The sequence below is a fragment of the Eleutherodactylus coqui genome, chromosome 4 (genome assembly GCF_035609145.1).
Source record: "Eleutherodactylus coqui strain aEleCoq1 chromosome 4, aEleCoq1.hap1, whole genome shotgun sequence".
Taxonomy (NCBI): domain Eukaryota; kingdom Metazoa; phylum Chordata; class Amphibia; order Anura; family Eleutherodactylidae; genus Eleutherodactylus; species Eleutherodactylus coqui.
This window is the reverse complement of record NC_089840.1, coordinates 172759487-172777474: the sequence shown is the minus strand read 5'-3', so window position 1 is coordinate 172777474 and position 17988 is coordinate 172759487. Positions and strand designations below refer to the sequence as shown.

Below are 17988 nucleotides of genomic sequence, written 5' to 3'. Positions count from 1 at the left end.
TTGTTGCCATTTTGTCAGTGGATCTCTGTGTTGCCAGTTGCTCATTTAGAGCCAGGATTTGGGCTTCCAAATGTGCGAAGTGCATGCATCTTGCGCAACCGTATGCATCCTCGATCGGCTGATAAAGGACCGCGTACATTGCAAAAGTAGCACACTGGATGACATTGCCAAGCATAGAGGACATTCTAATGGGGATCTGCAAATTTACCTACAGAAGTTAGGATTCAGGATGTGTGTTGGTGGTGCATGTAGGATTCGGGATCTGTGTGGGTAGTACGTGGAGGACACACGAGGGAGGTGGGTGGTGGAGTGCGTGTAGGACATGGAGTAGCTGTGTGTGTAGGACAAGGGGGTGTCAAGGGTGCGTGTAGGGCAAGGGGTTATGGGGGGGTGGTGTATGTAGGGTAAGGTGGGTGGTGCGTGTAGGATATGGTGTGTGTAGGTGGTGCATGTAGGACACAGGGGAGAACCTGTAGGTGGTGCATGTGTGGGAGTGTGTAGGACATGGGGAGGGTGTGGGGGGTGCGTGTAGGACGGGGGGGTGTATATAGGTGGTGCGTGTAGGACAAGGGGAAGTGCGCGTGTAGGGTAAGGTGGTTCGTGGGTTTGGGTGGTGTGTGTAGGATACAGGGTCTGTGGATGGTGCGTGTGGATGCTTCTTGCGAGCCAATTGATGTAATGTGCCTGTTTTTTCACAAGGTAAAGCACATAATCTGTAGATAAGTTATCCCACCGTACAGGTGATATGTATGTGATGTACAAGGCACAGACCCGTGATTATGCCGTGTAATCGCTCTGCATCATTATAGCATTGACACGATCTCTTGGCTTCTCTGTCAGACAGCGCACACTGCTGATCACACGCCGAAGCAGCCTGTCTGCTGAGACGAGAGACTGCTGCTGCAGCTCTGTACTTGGTGTGATTGGTGGAGCCGGCCAGTCGTCTTGTCTCTCTGTATTGTTACATCTTATTCATAATGCTTATGAGACGTAATGGAGGCAAGAATACCCCGTGCCCCTGGAGAGAACTGTGTGCCATCGCTCGACACAAGATCATGTTTGTTGCTAGAATGGTGACACTTGGCAAGTAAAGAAAACCTTTTGGCTTTCCTCAAATGTCTAAGCAAATACTTGCGTGGCCATAAAAAGTTACTGTATTATTCTTACTAGATGCTTTTGAATACAAGGACAACTGGGTTTACCATTTGGGGTGTCGCTGCATACTCACATTGCACCATTAGTGCTGACAGTATTGGACTCTGTAGGGACGTCCCCTTGCTTTCTGTTAACACCCAGTTGCCAACTTGTTCATATATTTCTAACTACACCCCTAAAGCAGTTAACGTGATGGAACAGTACAGAGATTTAATATGAGGTCCTGTTAACTAAAACTGATATGTCTGGAATGGTGACAGGTCCTTTTTATAGGGACTACTATAAACTGAATTTATGGACTGGTAGGACAGGGGCTGTAGAGGTCAGGGGTGTTCTTTTTTTTAATTTGTCTACCTCCCGATTCCCTTGTTGTCAGCACTCAGTGGACTCATCACTCCATTCTGTGTGTGACTGCAGAAGCTCTAAATGAGGTGTCTGATGCACAGAAAAGCATGCTCTTCTTGCACCGACAGCAAGAAAACGGGGAGGCGGATGAGTCCATGCCCACCTGCAGGAGGCAGGCGGCAACCCCATTTAAAGAACATGCCCGCGATAGGTCCATAAAAACAGATCAACTTATGGAAGGGCGGGAGGGACAATCCAAGGTAGCTGACAGGAATGTGAATCCCGTCCTGTCAGCGATGCCATATATCAACTCCTACTGTCCCCTTGACAGCTAATCCGCATCCTGTTGCTGTGGGGGAACATAGATACTACTTCACAGCTTGTTCCCGCCGAGACTCACAACCAATCAGAGACTCCTCTGCCACCTTCTCCTTAGATAAGGCCTACTTCAGCATCTCTTCTCTTGCCGTACCTGTAAAACTAGAGACAGCATTAAACGCCCCTCTTTCCTCAGATACTCTTAACCCTTACATACCCAGGTCTCGCTCATATCCCATGAAACTTCAGGACCTAAGCGTCCTTCAGCCGTACATTATTATCTGTTGCATATCTGCTCAGGGTTCCTTGTATCCGCACCAAAGTGCACAACACAAGCTGCATATTGTAGTCTGATTTTTCCCCAGACCACGCTGCAGGTTTCTCGGCTGGTTGACTGCGGTGTTTAAACCTGGCCTTAAAGATGTTAAAGTGTAAGGGAAAATCTACTTCTTTATTTTACAGAATGACCTCTTGATATTTCATCTGCATAAACTGAATGACCTCCCTGGACTGGACCGTCCGCGAGTGCCGAATTTACTGCTCTCGCTCGGCACGTCTTTGTAACTTGATGCTAACTAGTATAATAAAGACCTGTGTTACTCCGCAGGCTCCATATCCGTCTTGGCTCCAGCAAGCTTCCAACTGCCTTGGGGTGTGTAGACTTGTGCACAAATAACTACCCTACAGAGTACAAGGAGCCAAATTAACTCCTTATTCCCCAACAGGTTCATCTCCATGTTCTCCACAAATGGGGCTTGCACAGATATCACTTGGGGGCTCCTTCTTATCGATCATTGGTCAGGAAATGTCATTTGTTTGGGGCATACAAATTATACAGTTGGAAAAATTCTTTGCGTCGTCGATCAGTAAAACCGTGTAACTGTATCCCCGTCACATAAGGTATGTTCCTCATCTGTTAGGCCTCCAGCACACTGGTGCATGTTCAGGCGGTGCGCTGTCCATGGGAAGCACATGGCCCCCATTATACCCTTTTGTGTTTTATACACACTCCACTTGAAAAAAACTAATGGAGTGTCCTATTCCTATCTGTTCCCAGACATGTCAACATGTAGTGGCCGTCCAATACAAGTTACACCCAAGTCTCTCTGCACTTACATCTAGTATGCACCCAGCCTTACATCATGTTTTTCTTCTTGGCCTACTTTTATAATCTGACCTTCAGCAGTGGGGCATGGTATCTATTCAGTGGTTCCTCAGGACATGTAGTACTGCACCACACTGTGGAGGGATGCTACTAGGCGGCCAATCGGTGCAGGCATATCAGTAATACAGGGGTTTTACAGATGATAAGCAAAGTGTGATTGTTCTCACTGAACAAAGTAATCTTGTAGATATATCTTTTAATGGCTAACAAGCTTTCGGATGTTCTATCGACCCTTCCTCAGGCATAAATGAAACTGGTTTGGATGGGGCACATATATAATATACAAATGCAGAGAGGATACCACTCTTGATTGAAATACAAATGTTCACACACACAAATTTGGGGCTGTGTTGCTCACAGATAAGTAGCAGTACAGGACATATAGTACTGCACTGTAGAGATGTGCTACTAGACAGCCAATCAGTGCAGGCATATCAGTAATACAGGTGTTTTTCAGATGAGGAGTAGTACAGGACATGTAGTACCGCACTGCACTGGAGAGAGATGCTACTGGACCGCTAATCAGTGCAGGCATTTTAGTAATGCACGTGTTGTACAGGTCAGGAGCAGTACAGAACATGTAGTACCGAACTGTAGAGATGTGCTACTAGACGGACAATCAGGTCAGGCATAACAGTAATACAGGTGTTTTACAGGTAAGGAGCAGTACAGGACAGAGAATGGTAGAGTTGGAAGGGATCTTCAGGGTCATCGGGTCCAACCCCCTGCTCAGTGCAGAATTCACTAAATCATCCCAGACAGATGTCTGTCCAGCCTTTGTTTGAAGATTTCCATTGAAGGAGAACTCACCACCACCTGTGGTAACCTGTTCCACTCAATTATCACCCTCACTGTCAGAAAGTTTATTTCTAATATCTAATCTGTCTCCTCCCTTTTTAGTTTCATCCCTTTGCTTCTAGTCTTTCCTTGTGCAAATGAAAATAGGGCTGATCCCTCTGCAGTGTGACAGCCCTTCAGATATTTGTAGACGGCTACTAAGTCTCCCCTCAGCTTTCTTTTTTTCAAGCTAAACATTTCCAGATCGTTTAACCGTTCCTCATAGGACATGATCTGCAGACCGCTCACCATTTTAGTAACTCTTCTCTGAACTTGCTCCAGTTTGTCTGTCTGTTTTTTTTTTTAAAGTGGGGTGCCCAGAACTGGACACTATTCTTAGGTCTGACTAAGGAAGAGCAGAGGGGAATAATGACCTCACGTGATCTATGCTTCTCTTAATACATCCCACAATTGTTTGCCTTTTTGGCTGCTGCATCACATTGTTTACTCATGTTCAGTCTTTTATCTATTCGTATACCCAAGTCTTTTTCACATGTGCTGCTTAGCCCAATTCCTCCCATTCTGTATGTGCTTTTTTAATTTTTCTTGCCCAGATGTAGAACTTTGCATTTCTCCTTGTTAAATACCATTCTGTTAGTCACCACCCACTGTTCCAACTTTTCTAGATCTTTTTGAATATTCTTTCTCTTCCCTAGTGTTAGCTATTCCTCCTAGCTTTGTGTTGTCGGCAAATTTGATTATGTAGTGCCACACTGTAGATCTGTAGTGCCGCATTGTAGAGATGTGCTACTAGACGGCATATCTGTGCGGGCATATGAGTACTACTGGTGTTTTACAGGTAAGGAGTATTCCAGGACATGTAGTACCGCACCGCACTGTAGATAGCCAATGAGCGTATAGTACAAGAGATCAAATGATCGCAAGTTCAAGTCCCAATCGACGAAAAAATAAAATGGCTACAAGTATCAGAATATGTTGATGGAAAGCACTTTTTTTTTTTTTCTTTAGGAAAAAATGTATTTACTTTTTAAAATTACAAAAACAAAAAAAAAACACAACTTTTGTATCACTGTAATTGTACTAACGTGTAGAACAAAGTCCCTATGTCATCTTTACTGTACTGAAAGATCTAAACCCATCAAAAATGGCGCAATTGAATTTAAATCTGATTCGTACATTTCCACACAAGATGGCAACTGCATTGCGTGACTCTGGTCATCAAGTTGTAAGGCCGGCAATATTTGGACTCCAAGGTAGACGCTGCCGCGTCACAACCTCTTGTGTTTCTATGAGAGAAGGCAGTCACAATAATCATACACTTATATGACCATTAGGAGTTGCCCACAACTTCTGGTACTCCACAGGGGACTAATATTACAACTGGGGGTCGCCCTTGGAATGGGACTCTGACTTTAGTGTACTTCATAGTGTGACGTGATGTAACTCATCCCTAGCTTGCTGCGTGCCTGTGCCATGTTAGTTGCACTTCCCCCTCATACTTTTGATGGTTTTTTTCAGCCCCTCCATACTTCCTTCTCCTCTTTTGCCTTGGGCAGGTTCTGCACTCACCTTAATTTTCCTTTTTCCCCCTTTTTTTACACCGTTCCATGCATTCTGCTTCCATTTAATGTTGATGTTTTTGCAGCCAGTTTATTGGCTCTGAGAAGAATTCTTTGGTTTCAGCAGCTCTGCTGCGAGGTCTGTTCACTGTTAAAATAACATCACACCTCTGGTATTCTCCCTCAATATCACAAAATAAACTTTTTGGCAGCAAAACCAGCTCTTGTAAGGAAAAGTGAATTCATGCACAGGAACTGTGGGATTATAGGGATGTTTTACGGGTCCCTTGCAACTCTGGCAAGTTCTATGAATACAGCAAAACAGACGCGCAGCAGAACCCGCTCCGATTATATTAAAGGCTGTGGAAACCTTTGTGCGCGAAGAATCAATACACATGTGTTTTACTCAGACCCTGCAGAAAGAAGTGATGCACTGAGGAGCTCTCACACATGAGCGCTTGCGCCCTAGGCGTATCTCCCAGGTGGAAGCACAGAATGCATTGCGTACTTGATGCATGCTGACAATCCCATACACTATCTAATAATCTATTTGTTTAACCCCAATTTAATTTGCTTCTTGGAGTGTATACGCACGTAACATGCACCAAGATCAAGCATACTGCGATCTATTTCGTGCACCGTGTGTGAGGCGCACAATTGAAAATAATGTAAAGTTTGTTACTGCTAATTATGTGCACAAAACCCACGCACGTAATGTACGGTAAAAACTTCATGCGAGAGTCCTAACTTTTTTTTTACTGATGCACATAACCCTTAATTTGCCTCCCGTCATCTACTGAGAACTGTAACTGGGGGCGCATTCCCCACACTGATCAGCTGGACTTTTTCATGAACTAGTACAAGCTCCCCTCTCCTAGAAGCTGTGCAGCTACGGCTACTCCATGCTACACAATACTTACTGTTTCTTAGCTGGATAGAAGTTGATAGTGGAGGAGCAGGCTGCAGTTGATTACAACACTGTGCTATCTATAGATCAAATGAACAAGTATTTGCAAATGAGCTAGGCTAAAAACACAGCCTTGTGCTTCCTGTGGGTAGGTGGGGGGAGGGCATATATCTATATTACACTCAGGTTCAGCACTATGGAGCAATTCCAGCAACCTCATTGGTTCTGATTCACAATTCCAGCAACCTCATTGGTTCTGATTCACAATTCCAGCAACCTCATAGGTTGTTTGGCTTGTCTGATTCAACCTCATTGGTTGTTAGTGCTGAACTTGAGTGTAATATAGATATATGCAGAGGGAGGTCATGACAAAATAGTACGGTAGTACTACAAGGTGCAGGATACTAGAGCATAGGGGCTGGTGAGATGATCAGCATCGCCCCACACTGTCATTCAGCTCTCTGTAATAATGTTTCTCCCTTCAGAAACATCACAGGTTATTTTTATCCTTTACTACTTATAACATGGAGTGACTGTAGTAAACAATGACTTAAATTTTCCATAGACTGTGTGTAAGACCCTCATGAACTTACAAATGACCATGTGCTGATCCTATCACTGCAGAAAGCCTTGGAGTGGCCATTTCTCACAAATCCCTTGCTGTGCAAAGTGTTCCCCCACATAGCATGGTCTTTCACGGGCTTCTTTTTCCACCTTATCAGACTCCTTCTCACCACCACCAATCACCGTCTGAATTCATTGGTTGAAATTCGTACACAGCAATACGTTGACAGTAAAATAAGGTTACAGCTGCAGCCCATAAAAGTCTTTGGAGGGGAGGGGGATGGATACAGAGATGCAGCTGCTGCATCTAGTAGGGCCTCATGTCCACGGGATAATTTACATTTAAAATCCGCAGCGGTTTTGCATTGGACACCTGCAGGTAGTTAAATACCTGCGGATGTCCTTTTTCCCTTCAGCCGCGGATCCGCGTGCGGGAAAAAAACCGCGACATGCTCCGTTTTCGTTCGGGTCTCCCGCGGGGGCGGCTCCCGCAGGCTTCTATTGAAGCCTATGTAAGCCATCCGGATCCGCGGAACACCCGTACCTGAATTAAAACTCACCTGTCCGGACGCTGTGGATCTTCCCTCCGTCGCGGCCGGATCTTCTTTTTTCGGCCCGGAGGATCTGCCCGGCGCATGGGCGCAGCACGCTGCCAGCGTGCCTAGCACATCCGCCAGGCTGAAGAAAGAAGATCCGGCCGCGATGAAGGGGAGACCCGCAGCGTCCAGGACAGGTGAGTTTATTCTTATTTTCAGCCTCATGTCCCCGGATAAGGAGGGACCCGCTGCGGATTCTGCATGGAGGGACCCGCTGCAGGATTCTGCATGGAGAATCCGCGGCGGGCCTGATTTTCCCCGTGGACACGAGACCTAAGTGTTTTGTCTCACCCCAATGCTGTGTTTACAGTACTGATCCGGACAGATGTGATCTGTATAATGTCTTCCCAGCTTCTGAGTGTGTGCTACAGAGAGATAGGAGAGCAGGATATTCTCTGTGTGTGGAAGATTACACAGCAGCTAGTCGAAACTGCGTGGTATTTATGTGTTGTGAGGCACAAATATGAACCCCATTCTTTTGAATGGGGGTCGTACACATGAGCAATTTTTTGTTTGTTTTTTTCTCTCACATGGCACCGTGATCAAATCATGGTATGTTCTTTCTTGTGCGTGCTCTTGCATCGCAGCACATTGTTTTCACGTGGTGTGATGCTGCCGCCATTCTCATTGAAGAAAATGGGAGAAACTCCACAAACCTCCGCTGCACATCCAAAACAGAATCAAAATCCACACCATTGGTACGGATTTTGACTCTTAATCGGCTAATTTCAGCAGATAGAGAGCTTCTTTCACATCCCAATACTTTTAGTTTTTGGTGCAGCATTTCTCCTGGTACCCGGCTGCCAGTGGTGAGCGCTGCGCCACTGTTCAGGTGATGCAAGAGGCCTAGATCTGCATAGAAATTGTAGTTGTCTGTGGGGTTTAGGCCTGCTTCACACGGACCTAAGCGCAATTGCGCATGCTGTAGCTCAATGTTTTTTGTACTATGAGCGAGGCTTTTTTGCACACACCGCCATACTTCACTGTACCTTTTCTGCCAGCAGGGCTTGTTAATTCTTGTGGGCGGAAAACAAATGCAGTTGAAATGCGCACGCAAAATCCGCACATAGTTCTTTTTGTTTGCAATTGTTCTCACAGGTAGCAGGGAGAACACGGAAACTCTGAGATAAACTGTGGTATTACAATTGATGGAAGTGTTTGCAGGTGAGATTGGTGTGCTGTGAGGTGTGTTGCAGTGCGGGCAGCAGAAGCGCGGCCTTCTCTCCAGCTCACAGAGATTAAAATAACTGAAACATTCTGATTGGTTTTGACGAGGTCTCCAGGAAGTATTTTGGGTGTTACCCTGCTAGATGGGACTATTTGGTATCATTAGACACAATGTGTGTTTGTTAACGGTTTAGCCGGGAGAAAAATATTTCTTCCCCAATAGCTGCAATGATTTTTGTAGTTTGGGTTTATGCTGCTATCTGTGTGCAAAATTACATGAAAAATCTGTTTTTATCGGACAACAACAGGGGCGGGTTAGTAACATTATGCCCAAAATGATGTGGACCAACCCCAGGCTGTGTCCTTTGGAATGGGAGTTGCTTTTAGCGGCTTTGTGATGTGGCACTTAGATGGGAATCCTGAACATGGAACCTAATGCAGCATCTGAACAAGTGTTTAAAGGCTGGGGAAGCCTTTTGTGCATGAAAAATCAATACATACGGCACATATCGTACGAAGCAGGCATCAGTTTAGGGTGGTTTCACAGCTGCATCCATCCCTCAGTCTTTGTTTTCCGTGTTTTTTTTAATTTTTTCTTTTTAATTTTAAAACTGAAGCAAACTGGATCCATAGAGGGCAATACATTTTTTTGCTCTGTTTGGGTTCAGTTTGACTCCATTTCGTTCGCTTTCAGTTTTTCTGAATGGGAAAAAAGTGCAGCTTGCAGTGTTATTGTTCCCAAACAAAAAAGTGGAAAGCACCTTTCTGTTAATAGCATTAAAGTCAATGACGGAGGGAAGCAAACTGAAGGGCTTTGGTCTGCCTTCAGTGTTGAACAGATCTGTTTTATCAGTACATTGCAAAGAACAATAGATGACTTCAGAGGGAGAGGGAGAGGGAGAGGGAGGGTAGAGGAGTGGGAGGGAGAAGTCCAACCACCACCCACCAGCCAGGAGTGTGTATTGTGCTTGGTATGGTGCCTTTCCATCCATCCTTTCTGCTAGTCTTGGTGCTGGAAAGCTTGTTAAGCCTCCCAAGACAAATGTGTTCTGTTTACTAGGACGACTGTAGACCTAATCACTTGTTCACCTTTTTCTCATGCAGGGCTTTTTCCTGACTGTCTCCCCTGAATCTATCCTCAAAGTGGCCAAGCAGGCCTCAGAAAACAACAAGGTGTTTTGTATGAACCTGTCTGCCCCCTTTATTAGTCAGTTCTTCAAGGAGCCTCTCATGAAAGCCATGCCTTATGTGGATATTCTGTTTGGAAATGAGACGGTAAGAATAATGTTTCTACTCGGTGACTTAGAGATTATAAGAAAAATTGACCATGGCAAGTGATGGCTTTGCTGCGAAGGTCTGCTGCCATCACTGACTGGGCAACCATCTGCCAGAAGCCCCTCTGATGTTGCAATGAATAGGCCTTGCCTTACAGTGTTTCACTGCACAATGCTTCCTGCCATCTATATTGTAGGAAACAGCCGCACAGACACGTTTAGTTAAATAGGGCGGTATTGTAATTCCCTGCAAAGTGGGTGGCCAGGAGCTCCGCTGTACAGGACCGTGCCGAAGAGACTTCACAATGTTATGGCATATCCTAGCAATACGCTATAACATGCTATGACGAAAACAATTCTGTAACCCCTTAGTTCATGTTGTATGCCCACAGGGAGAGTAGGGACTGAGCTCGCTCCATGCATGGCAGGTGCCAGCCGTGCAATAACTCCGATCCTCGCCTTTTAATTCCCCACATGTTGCATTTATTGAGAAATGTTAGATTCCTCTGTCTCCCGATCAGTCAGCTGGGTGTGTAACCAAAGCCCTCAGGTCTGCCATCTTAGTACTCCTATTAAGGAGTAATAGGATAATACTAACGGGCACAATACTGGTGCGTCCGTTGCCCGGTGCAGTGAAGAATTTAATTGAATTTTACAGGGTGATTCTCTTGATGCAAAACCCAAACATTCTGCAATAACTTTTTAATTTTTGTACAGTTCCCTATGAAAATTGCTATGTATTTGCCTTGTATGTTGTAGAACCAGGTCCATCTAGATCACATGCTGAAGATGGCAGTTGTTGTATGTTAGTTTGCATATTGGTGAAGATGTCTGTGAATGTGGTAACAGTAATGACAGCAGCCTCCCGCCATGTCTTGTCAATAGTTTACGGCTTATATATGGCCTTTCAGTAAACCACACAGGAAGACCTAAAGTGGCGTTGGGTCCGGGGATCTTTACCGCCACAGTTTTGTTGTTGTTTTTTTTTTTGTTTTTTTTTTAATTAGTCACTAAAATAACTTTATTTTTAATTGTTTAAATGAGCTCATTCACCAGTATTCACAAACCATGTATATATGTATGTGGACCACTAAGTCAAATGCCTGTTTTGGCCTCAGCGTCTCAACGTCACGGGTACAGTGCACTTTGTTTAGAGGTGTGATGGTGAGATAGACATAAGGGGAGATTTATGAAACTAAAACACAACCTGTTATTGTTGCTTTTAGCAACAATCAATCACAGAGCAGCTTTCATTCAGGAGCACTATGTAGAGTGACCGTTGAGCTTTGCTTACTATAACCAGCAAAGACCGTTTTCATAAATCTGCTCCATAGTTTTAGTCATGTGAATTTTACTAGGAAACAAAAATTACAATTATGGAGGAATGTTTGGCTTTCCTAGCAGGAGAACCGCCCTCTACCAGTGATTACATGGTAAAGTCAGGTAGTGGAACTGGAAGAAAAAAAAAATTAATAAAATTTTCAAAATTATTTTGAAGAAATTAAAAGTACAAAAACTTTCCCCTTTTTTAAGCTTAATATAAACTAGCATAATTACAAATTATGTCTGGACTTTTTACATGTCTTGACACTTTCATGTGAATAAATGATGGTGCAGGTTGCAGTCACTGTGCGTTTATAAGTTCAGAACCCAGCAAGCCCATCTGGGGTACTTGTTTCCCGACAAAAATCCCTAATTAAAATAAGGGGCAGCTCCTTGTGAAAAGGGACTAAATAAAATGAAAAGGGACTCACCTGGTGTATGCAGCTCGACCTAGGGAATAGGACATCTGCAACACCTGACCATCACTGGAAGCAAGTAGAACAACCAGTCCTTGCGTATACCAATAAATCCACGCGGCAGGAAGAACGTCCGGGATTTCACCAAATGACAATGAGCAAATTCAGGATCAATGAAACTAAATAGCGTGTAAAAAATCCAGCACTCATAATGGAATAGTAGATGGAAATAATGTTAAATAACTTACTTAGGAGGGTGGGTCTCAGGTCTTTAAGCCCCTCCTAGTATGAAGCGAAGCAGCCAGAAGATAGGAACATTTCGAATGTTTTATTCAAGCAACTGGGCAGTATACGGGGTAATTCACACATAATTGCAACGTGTTTCAGGGTAAGAATGACCCCTTTCTCAAGCATAAAGGGTTCATGGGAAAACGCTTATATAGTAGGCCGCTTACAGCCTTTCTCCTTATGGGGCGCACCCAGGTGACGTCACATGGCACCGAGAAACGAACACTGCACTGCGTAGTCAGTACAGAGCATGTGTTCCAAAACATACCAGGCACTTGGGCAACGTCCTCCGAGAGGCATGCCTCCCGAGTGATGTCATACGATGACAAGAAATGAGCGCTACGTTCCAATGTACAGCGTGTGTGTTTGAGCAAAAACAACTTTTCCCATCCCTGCACCCCTCACCTGATTGTCACACTGTGGAGGTCTCGTCTGTACATTGCAGTCACTTCCATGCAGTGCAGCCCCTGATGCTGAGATTTCTACTTTCATTATTCTGTGTTGTCAATTCCATGTTGCATCGGCACCACATTACATGAGATAGTGTCTGTACCATCTCTGCTATAAGGAAAACACTGCCATTACATTTTGTATTCACCTAAATAAGCTACAAACCATAAGTATACAATCAGGAGGATGAGCTGTGATCTCCTCTATTACAACTGTGCTAGTACCTGTGTCCCCCTCTAAAGAGTTTGTGTGGTAGTGTCCATCACACAGGAGTTATGCTGACTGGTTTAAGAGACACATAAAGCCAAGTAAATCTGAGCTGCTCAGAATTGAGATCACATGACCACTGAGGAGAAAGAGGCCAGGAGTCTCTATACACACACATACATATACACATACACACTGGGGGGATAGTAATGTTAATGAATGGAAAAAAAAATCATCTGAGTGTCTCTATAAAGGGAATCTGTCACCTGCTTTTATTCCTATCAGCTAGGCTTATGGGTGTGAGATTGTGACCCGTGTAGTCCGGGTATGTAAGTGTTATACTTGCCTTCACTGTTCTCCCAGTGTGCATGCTGTGCTAAGTAGTCCACTCATTCTAATTTCATAATGGACGGACTACTTAGCAGTTCCGCCCAACGCATTCAGCAGGGGCTTTTTTGAGCGCTCACACTGGGGGATAACGACTGGGCAGGTAAGTATAACACTTACATCCCTGGACTTAGCGGGTCACCTACTTTCATCCAATAAGCTTAGCTCACAGGGCTGAAAGCAGGTGACAGATTACCTTTAACACAATATATATGTGAGTGGAGATCTCAGCTGGAAGTTTGGCTGTTCTTAGCCCTAGCTCTTCAAGCGAACTGCACCAGTTCTCTGTAGTTATAGCCGTCTTCGGTTACAGTCCTTCCACTTTTGTCAAGTGTGATCTGAGTGTTGCATTTACAATCAAGATTAATATGCTATTACTATTCTTATGGAACCGCTAGCATGCAGTTCTGGCCGGCAGGTCGCGCACAGGTACTTACCCTTCTATGAAAAGTCTGATTTATACGAGAGTTGTTAATGTTCCTTATCATTTCAGGAAGCTGCTGCTTTTGCCAAAGAGCAAGGATTTGAGGTGAGTTACGTACGGCAGACGTTCCTTTCGTCTGAATATTGAGGTGTAAGATTAAAGAGGACCTATCGCTGCAACGCCTCATTCACTATAAGCAGACAGTCCTGCAGAAGTGAACGACCGCTGTTTGCACTGAACGGCTCGTCGCTCAGTTTTCTGCTTGCAAAAACTAAAGGACTAAACAATTCTTGTAGAGTCGCTACATGCGTTTACACAGGACGACTATTGTTCAAATTCTTGCAGGAGCGCTGGGCTCTGAACAATTCTGAATTATAATTGCCCTGTGTAAAATGGTCATAAGCCAATGCCAGACTTTTCAAGCGGCAGCTTATCTCCCTAAGAACAAAAGAATTGGGTAAATTGAAATCCATTTCCTGTCGAGAGAGTAAGGAGGTCTCCATTCACATTAGATGGTTCTTCCAAAATGGACAGACTACATCTAATATGTATGGCCAGTTTAAAAGCATTATCCAGGAGAGAAAAAATTCTGAGTGGTGGCAAAACACACAGAATATTCACCTTGTACGCTCTCCCTCCCCTCTGGCGCTCGCTCTCCCTCCCCTCTGGCGCTCGCTCTCCCTCCCCGCTGGCGCTCGCTCTCCCTCCCCGCTGGCGCTCGCTCTCCCGCCCCGCTGGCGCTCGCTCTCCCGCCCCGCTGGCGCTCGCTCTCCCGCCCCTCTGGCGCTCGCTCTCCCCCCCCCCCCCCTCTGGCGCTCGCTCTCCCCCCCCCCCCTCTGGCGCTCGCTCTCCCCCCCCCCCCCCTCTGGCGCTCGCTCTCCCCCCCCCCCCCCCCCCTCTGGCGCTCGCTCTCCCCCCCCCCCCCCCCCCTCTGGCGCTCGCTCTCCCCCCCCCCCCCCCTCTGGCGCTCGCTCTCCCCCCCCCCCTCTGGCGCTCGCTCTCCCCCCCCCCCCTCTGGCGCTCGCTCTCCCCCCCCCTCTGGCGCTCGCTCTCCCCCCCCCCCCCCCCCCCCTCTGGCGCTCGCTCTCCCCCCCCCCCCCCCCCTCTGGCGCTCGCTCTCCCCCCCCCCCTCTGGCGCTCGCTCTCCCCCCCCCCCTCTGGCGCTCGCTCTCCCCCCCCCCCCCCCCCTCTGGCGCTCGCTCTCCCCCCCCCCCCCTCTGGCGCTCGCTCTCCCCCCCCCCCCCCCTCTGGCGCTCGCTCTCCCCCCCCCCCTCTGGCGCTCGCTCTCCCCCCCCCCCCTCTGGCGCTCGCTCTCCCCCCCCCCCCCCTCTGGCGCTCGCTCTCCCCCCCCCCCCTCTGGCGCTCGCTCTCCCCCCCCCCCCTCTGGCGCTCGCGCTCCCCCCCCCCCCCTCTGGCGCTCGCTCTCCCCCTCCCCCCCCCTCTGGCGCTCGCTCTCCCCCTCCCCCCCCCCTCTGGCGCTCGCTCTCCCCCTCCCCCCCCCTCTGGCGCTCGCTCTCCCCCTCCCCCCCCCCCCTCTGGCGCTCGCTCTCCCCCTCCCCCCCCCCCCTCTGGCGCTCGCTCTCCCCCCCCCCCCCCCTCTGGCGCTCGCTCTCCCCCCCCCCCCTCTGGCGCTCGCTCTCCCCCCCCCCTCTGGCGCTCGCTCTCCCCCCCCCCCTCTGGCGCTCGCTCTCCCCCTCCCCCCCCCCCTCTGGCGCTCGCTCTCCCCCTCCCCCCCCCCTCTGGCGCTCGCTCTCCCCCCCCCCCCCCCTCTGGCGCTCGCTCTCCCCCTCCCCCCCCTCTGGCGCTCGCTCTCCCCCTCCCCCCCCCTCTGGCGCTCGCTCTCCCCCCCCCCCCCCCCTCTGGCGCTCGCTCTCCCCCCCCCCCCCTCTGGCGCTCGCTCTCCCCCTCCCCCCCCCCCCCTCTGGCGCTCGCTCTCCCCCTCCCCCCCCCCTCTGGCGCTCGCGCTCTCCCCCCCCCCCCCTCTGGCGCTCGCTCTCCCCCTCCCCCCCCCCCTCTGGCGCTCGCTCTCCCCCTCCCCCCCCCCTCTGGCGCTCGCTCTCCCCCTCCCCTCTGGCGCTCGCTCTCCCCCTCCCCTCTGGCGCTCGCTCTCCCCCTCCCCTCTGGCGCTCGCTCTCCCCCTCCCCTCTGGCGCTCGCTCTCCCCCTCCCCTCTGGCGCTCGCTCTCCCCCTCCCCTCTGGCGCTCGCTCTCCCCCTCCCCTCTGGCGCTCGCTCTCCCCCTCCCCTCTGGCGCTCGCTCTCCCCCTCCCCTCTGGCGCTCGCTCTCCCCCTCCCCTCTGGCGCTCGCTCTCCCCCCCCCCGCTGGCGCTCGCTCTCCTCCCCCCCGCTGGCGCTCGCTCTCCCACGCTCGGTTACAGCAGTGGTGATGTCACAGCACAGGAAAATCTGAGTGCTGTAGCCAAGGTGAGCTGATGATTGGCTGCAGCAGCCACATACTCTTGTGACATTCCTGCGCAGAGGACCAGGCATTGGCGGAAATAAGGGTATAAATATGTCTCTTTTAGAGATGAGCAAGCACACACAAATAAAGCAGTTACTTGAGCAAGCATCGCTCTTCTCATGTAACTGCTTACTGGTCCGAGCGTGCTCGGGGGGGGGGGGGAGGGAGAGATCTCTCTCTAACGCCTGCCGCTCACCCCCATCCGAGCACGCTCTGACCAGTAAGCAGTTACTCGAGAAGAGCGATGCTTGCTTGAGTAACTGCTTTATCCGAGCGTGCTCGCTCATCTCTAGTCTCTTTAGATTTTGCCACCACTCTTGAGCAGCTTTGAAAAAAAATTCGCCCTGGAGAACCCATTTTAAATTTCGCTTTCAACTTTATCTAATGGATGCATTAACTCTTTCTAATCTACTGTCTGACGTCTTCCTACATTCTGATTGAAGGTTGTACAGCTCCAATGTCAGAAGACGTCAGACAGGGTATTCTTACCATCTATTGCCAGCCACTCCTCTGTCGGAGCCTCTCTGGCGCACACACACTGGCTTTAGCCAGCAGATGGCACCTTTTTAGGAAATCTGAATCCAAAATTGGATTGGAAAGGGTTAAGTTACATTCAGTAGAAGTTAGTGGACTGTCAGCCAATGTTTGCTTGATTTACCTTGTAAGTTCATCGTCAAATAAGTTTATCAGTTAAACCTACAAACCCTTGCCTTGTTATTGGTTAGATTCAGTGATTTATCCATGTTTTATAAATTACCTCCAATTTGTAGACCGATGATATCAAGGAGATTGCCAGAAAGACTCAGGAGTTGCCAAAGGTTAACATGAAAAGGCCACGGATTGTTGTGTTTACACAGGGACATGAGGACACCATCATGGCAACAGGTTTGTTTCTTCCCATACAAGTGAAGCTGATGATGCACAGCAATTGTTGATGTGATACAACTTTGAATAAGTGGTTGTCTGGGACTTTACTCTTTATAACTCATCCTGAGGATAGGTTATACCAATAGTTGACTGGTGGGGGTCCACCGCTCCAATGGATAACGGCGATCACGGAAAAGTTAAAAAAAAAGTTAGTTTCAGCTGCTCTTATGGATTGGATCCATGGGGGAAGCTGAAAATACTCACCCTGGTCCTGCGTGAAGTCCTGCAGTAATCGGGTTCTGCGCATGCCGGGAGAGTAAAACAGGAAGGGTCAATTTTGGGGTGAAAATCTTCATTCATATGTGTGCTGTACAAAAAACCCTGTTTTTAAAATGACAGAATTGCAAAAAAAATTAAAATCGTAATTTTTTTCTGCTGCTTTGCTTAAGTTCATTCAAAAACTGCGGGATCAAAATACGCAGTACACCCCTAGATGAATTTGTTAGGGGTCTAGTTTTCAAAATGGGGTTATCTGTGGGGGTTCTCTATCATTTTGGGCACTCAAGGGCTCTACAAGTGTGCAATGGGGCCTAAAACCACTAAAAGCAAAATTTCTGTTCTGAAAGCCACCAGCTGCTCCTTTTGGTTTAAGCCCCGTAGTGCATACAGACATAATATTAGGGTCGCAAGGGGTATGTTTCTGAACACAGGACAAACAGGGGTATCCATTTTGGGGTGTAAATCCTCATTTTCATTTGCACTGTAGAAAAAAAATCTGGCTATAAAATGACATATTTGTAAAAAATATGACATTTTATTTTTTCTCTTTTTTTTTCTTCCTGAAAAAAAACTGTGGGGTAAAAATACTCAGTGAATATATTAAGAGGTGTAGTTTTTAAAATGGGGTCATTTGTGGGGGTATCTATCATTCTGACACCTATGAGCCTTTGCAATTTTGGCTTGGTGTAGGAAAACAGTGATCTTCAAAATGTTAATAATTCAATGTTAAATTTCTACGTCTCCTAAATGGTTAAAAAAATTAAAGTTTTTCAAATGTGCGTCCAGAATAAAGTAAATAGATGGAAATTTATACCTTATCAAAAGTTTGTAGAGTATGTTTTCACACATGTGATATTGCAATTGAAATAATATTTTTTCAAAATGTTCCCATTTTTGGCGCTTTTAATAAATATATACAAATTCTATCGGTCTCTTTTTACCACCAAAATGAAGTACATGTGGCGAAAAAACAATGTTAGAATCACTTTGATATGCAAAACCTTTACGGAGTTATGCTATGTTAAAGTGACACATGTCAG

The 17988-nt window shown here is 47.4% G+C and overlaps 1 protein-coding gene across 2 annotated transcripts in view; it reads left to right on the top strand.

The window, feature by feature from the left end:
* Positions 1-17988, top strand: part of ADK (adenosine kinase) — a 115615-nt gene that overhangs the window by 81365 nt on the left and 16262 nt on the right. For both annotated transcript variants that reach the window (XM_066600393.1, XM_066600394.1), the window contains exons 7-9: positions 9679-9849; positions 13413-13448; positions 16573-16687. In XM_066600393.1, the coding sequence (XP_066456490.1) occupies positions 9679-9849; positions 13413-13448; positions 16573-16687 (322 nt within the window). The remainder of the gene's footprint in view (positions 1-9678; positions 9850-13412; positions 13449-16572; positions 16688-17988) is intronic.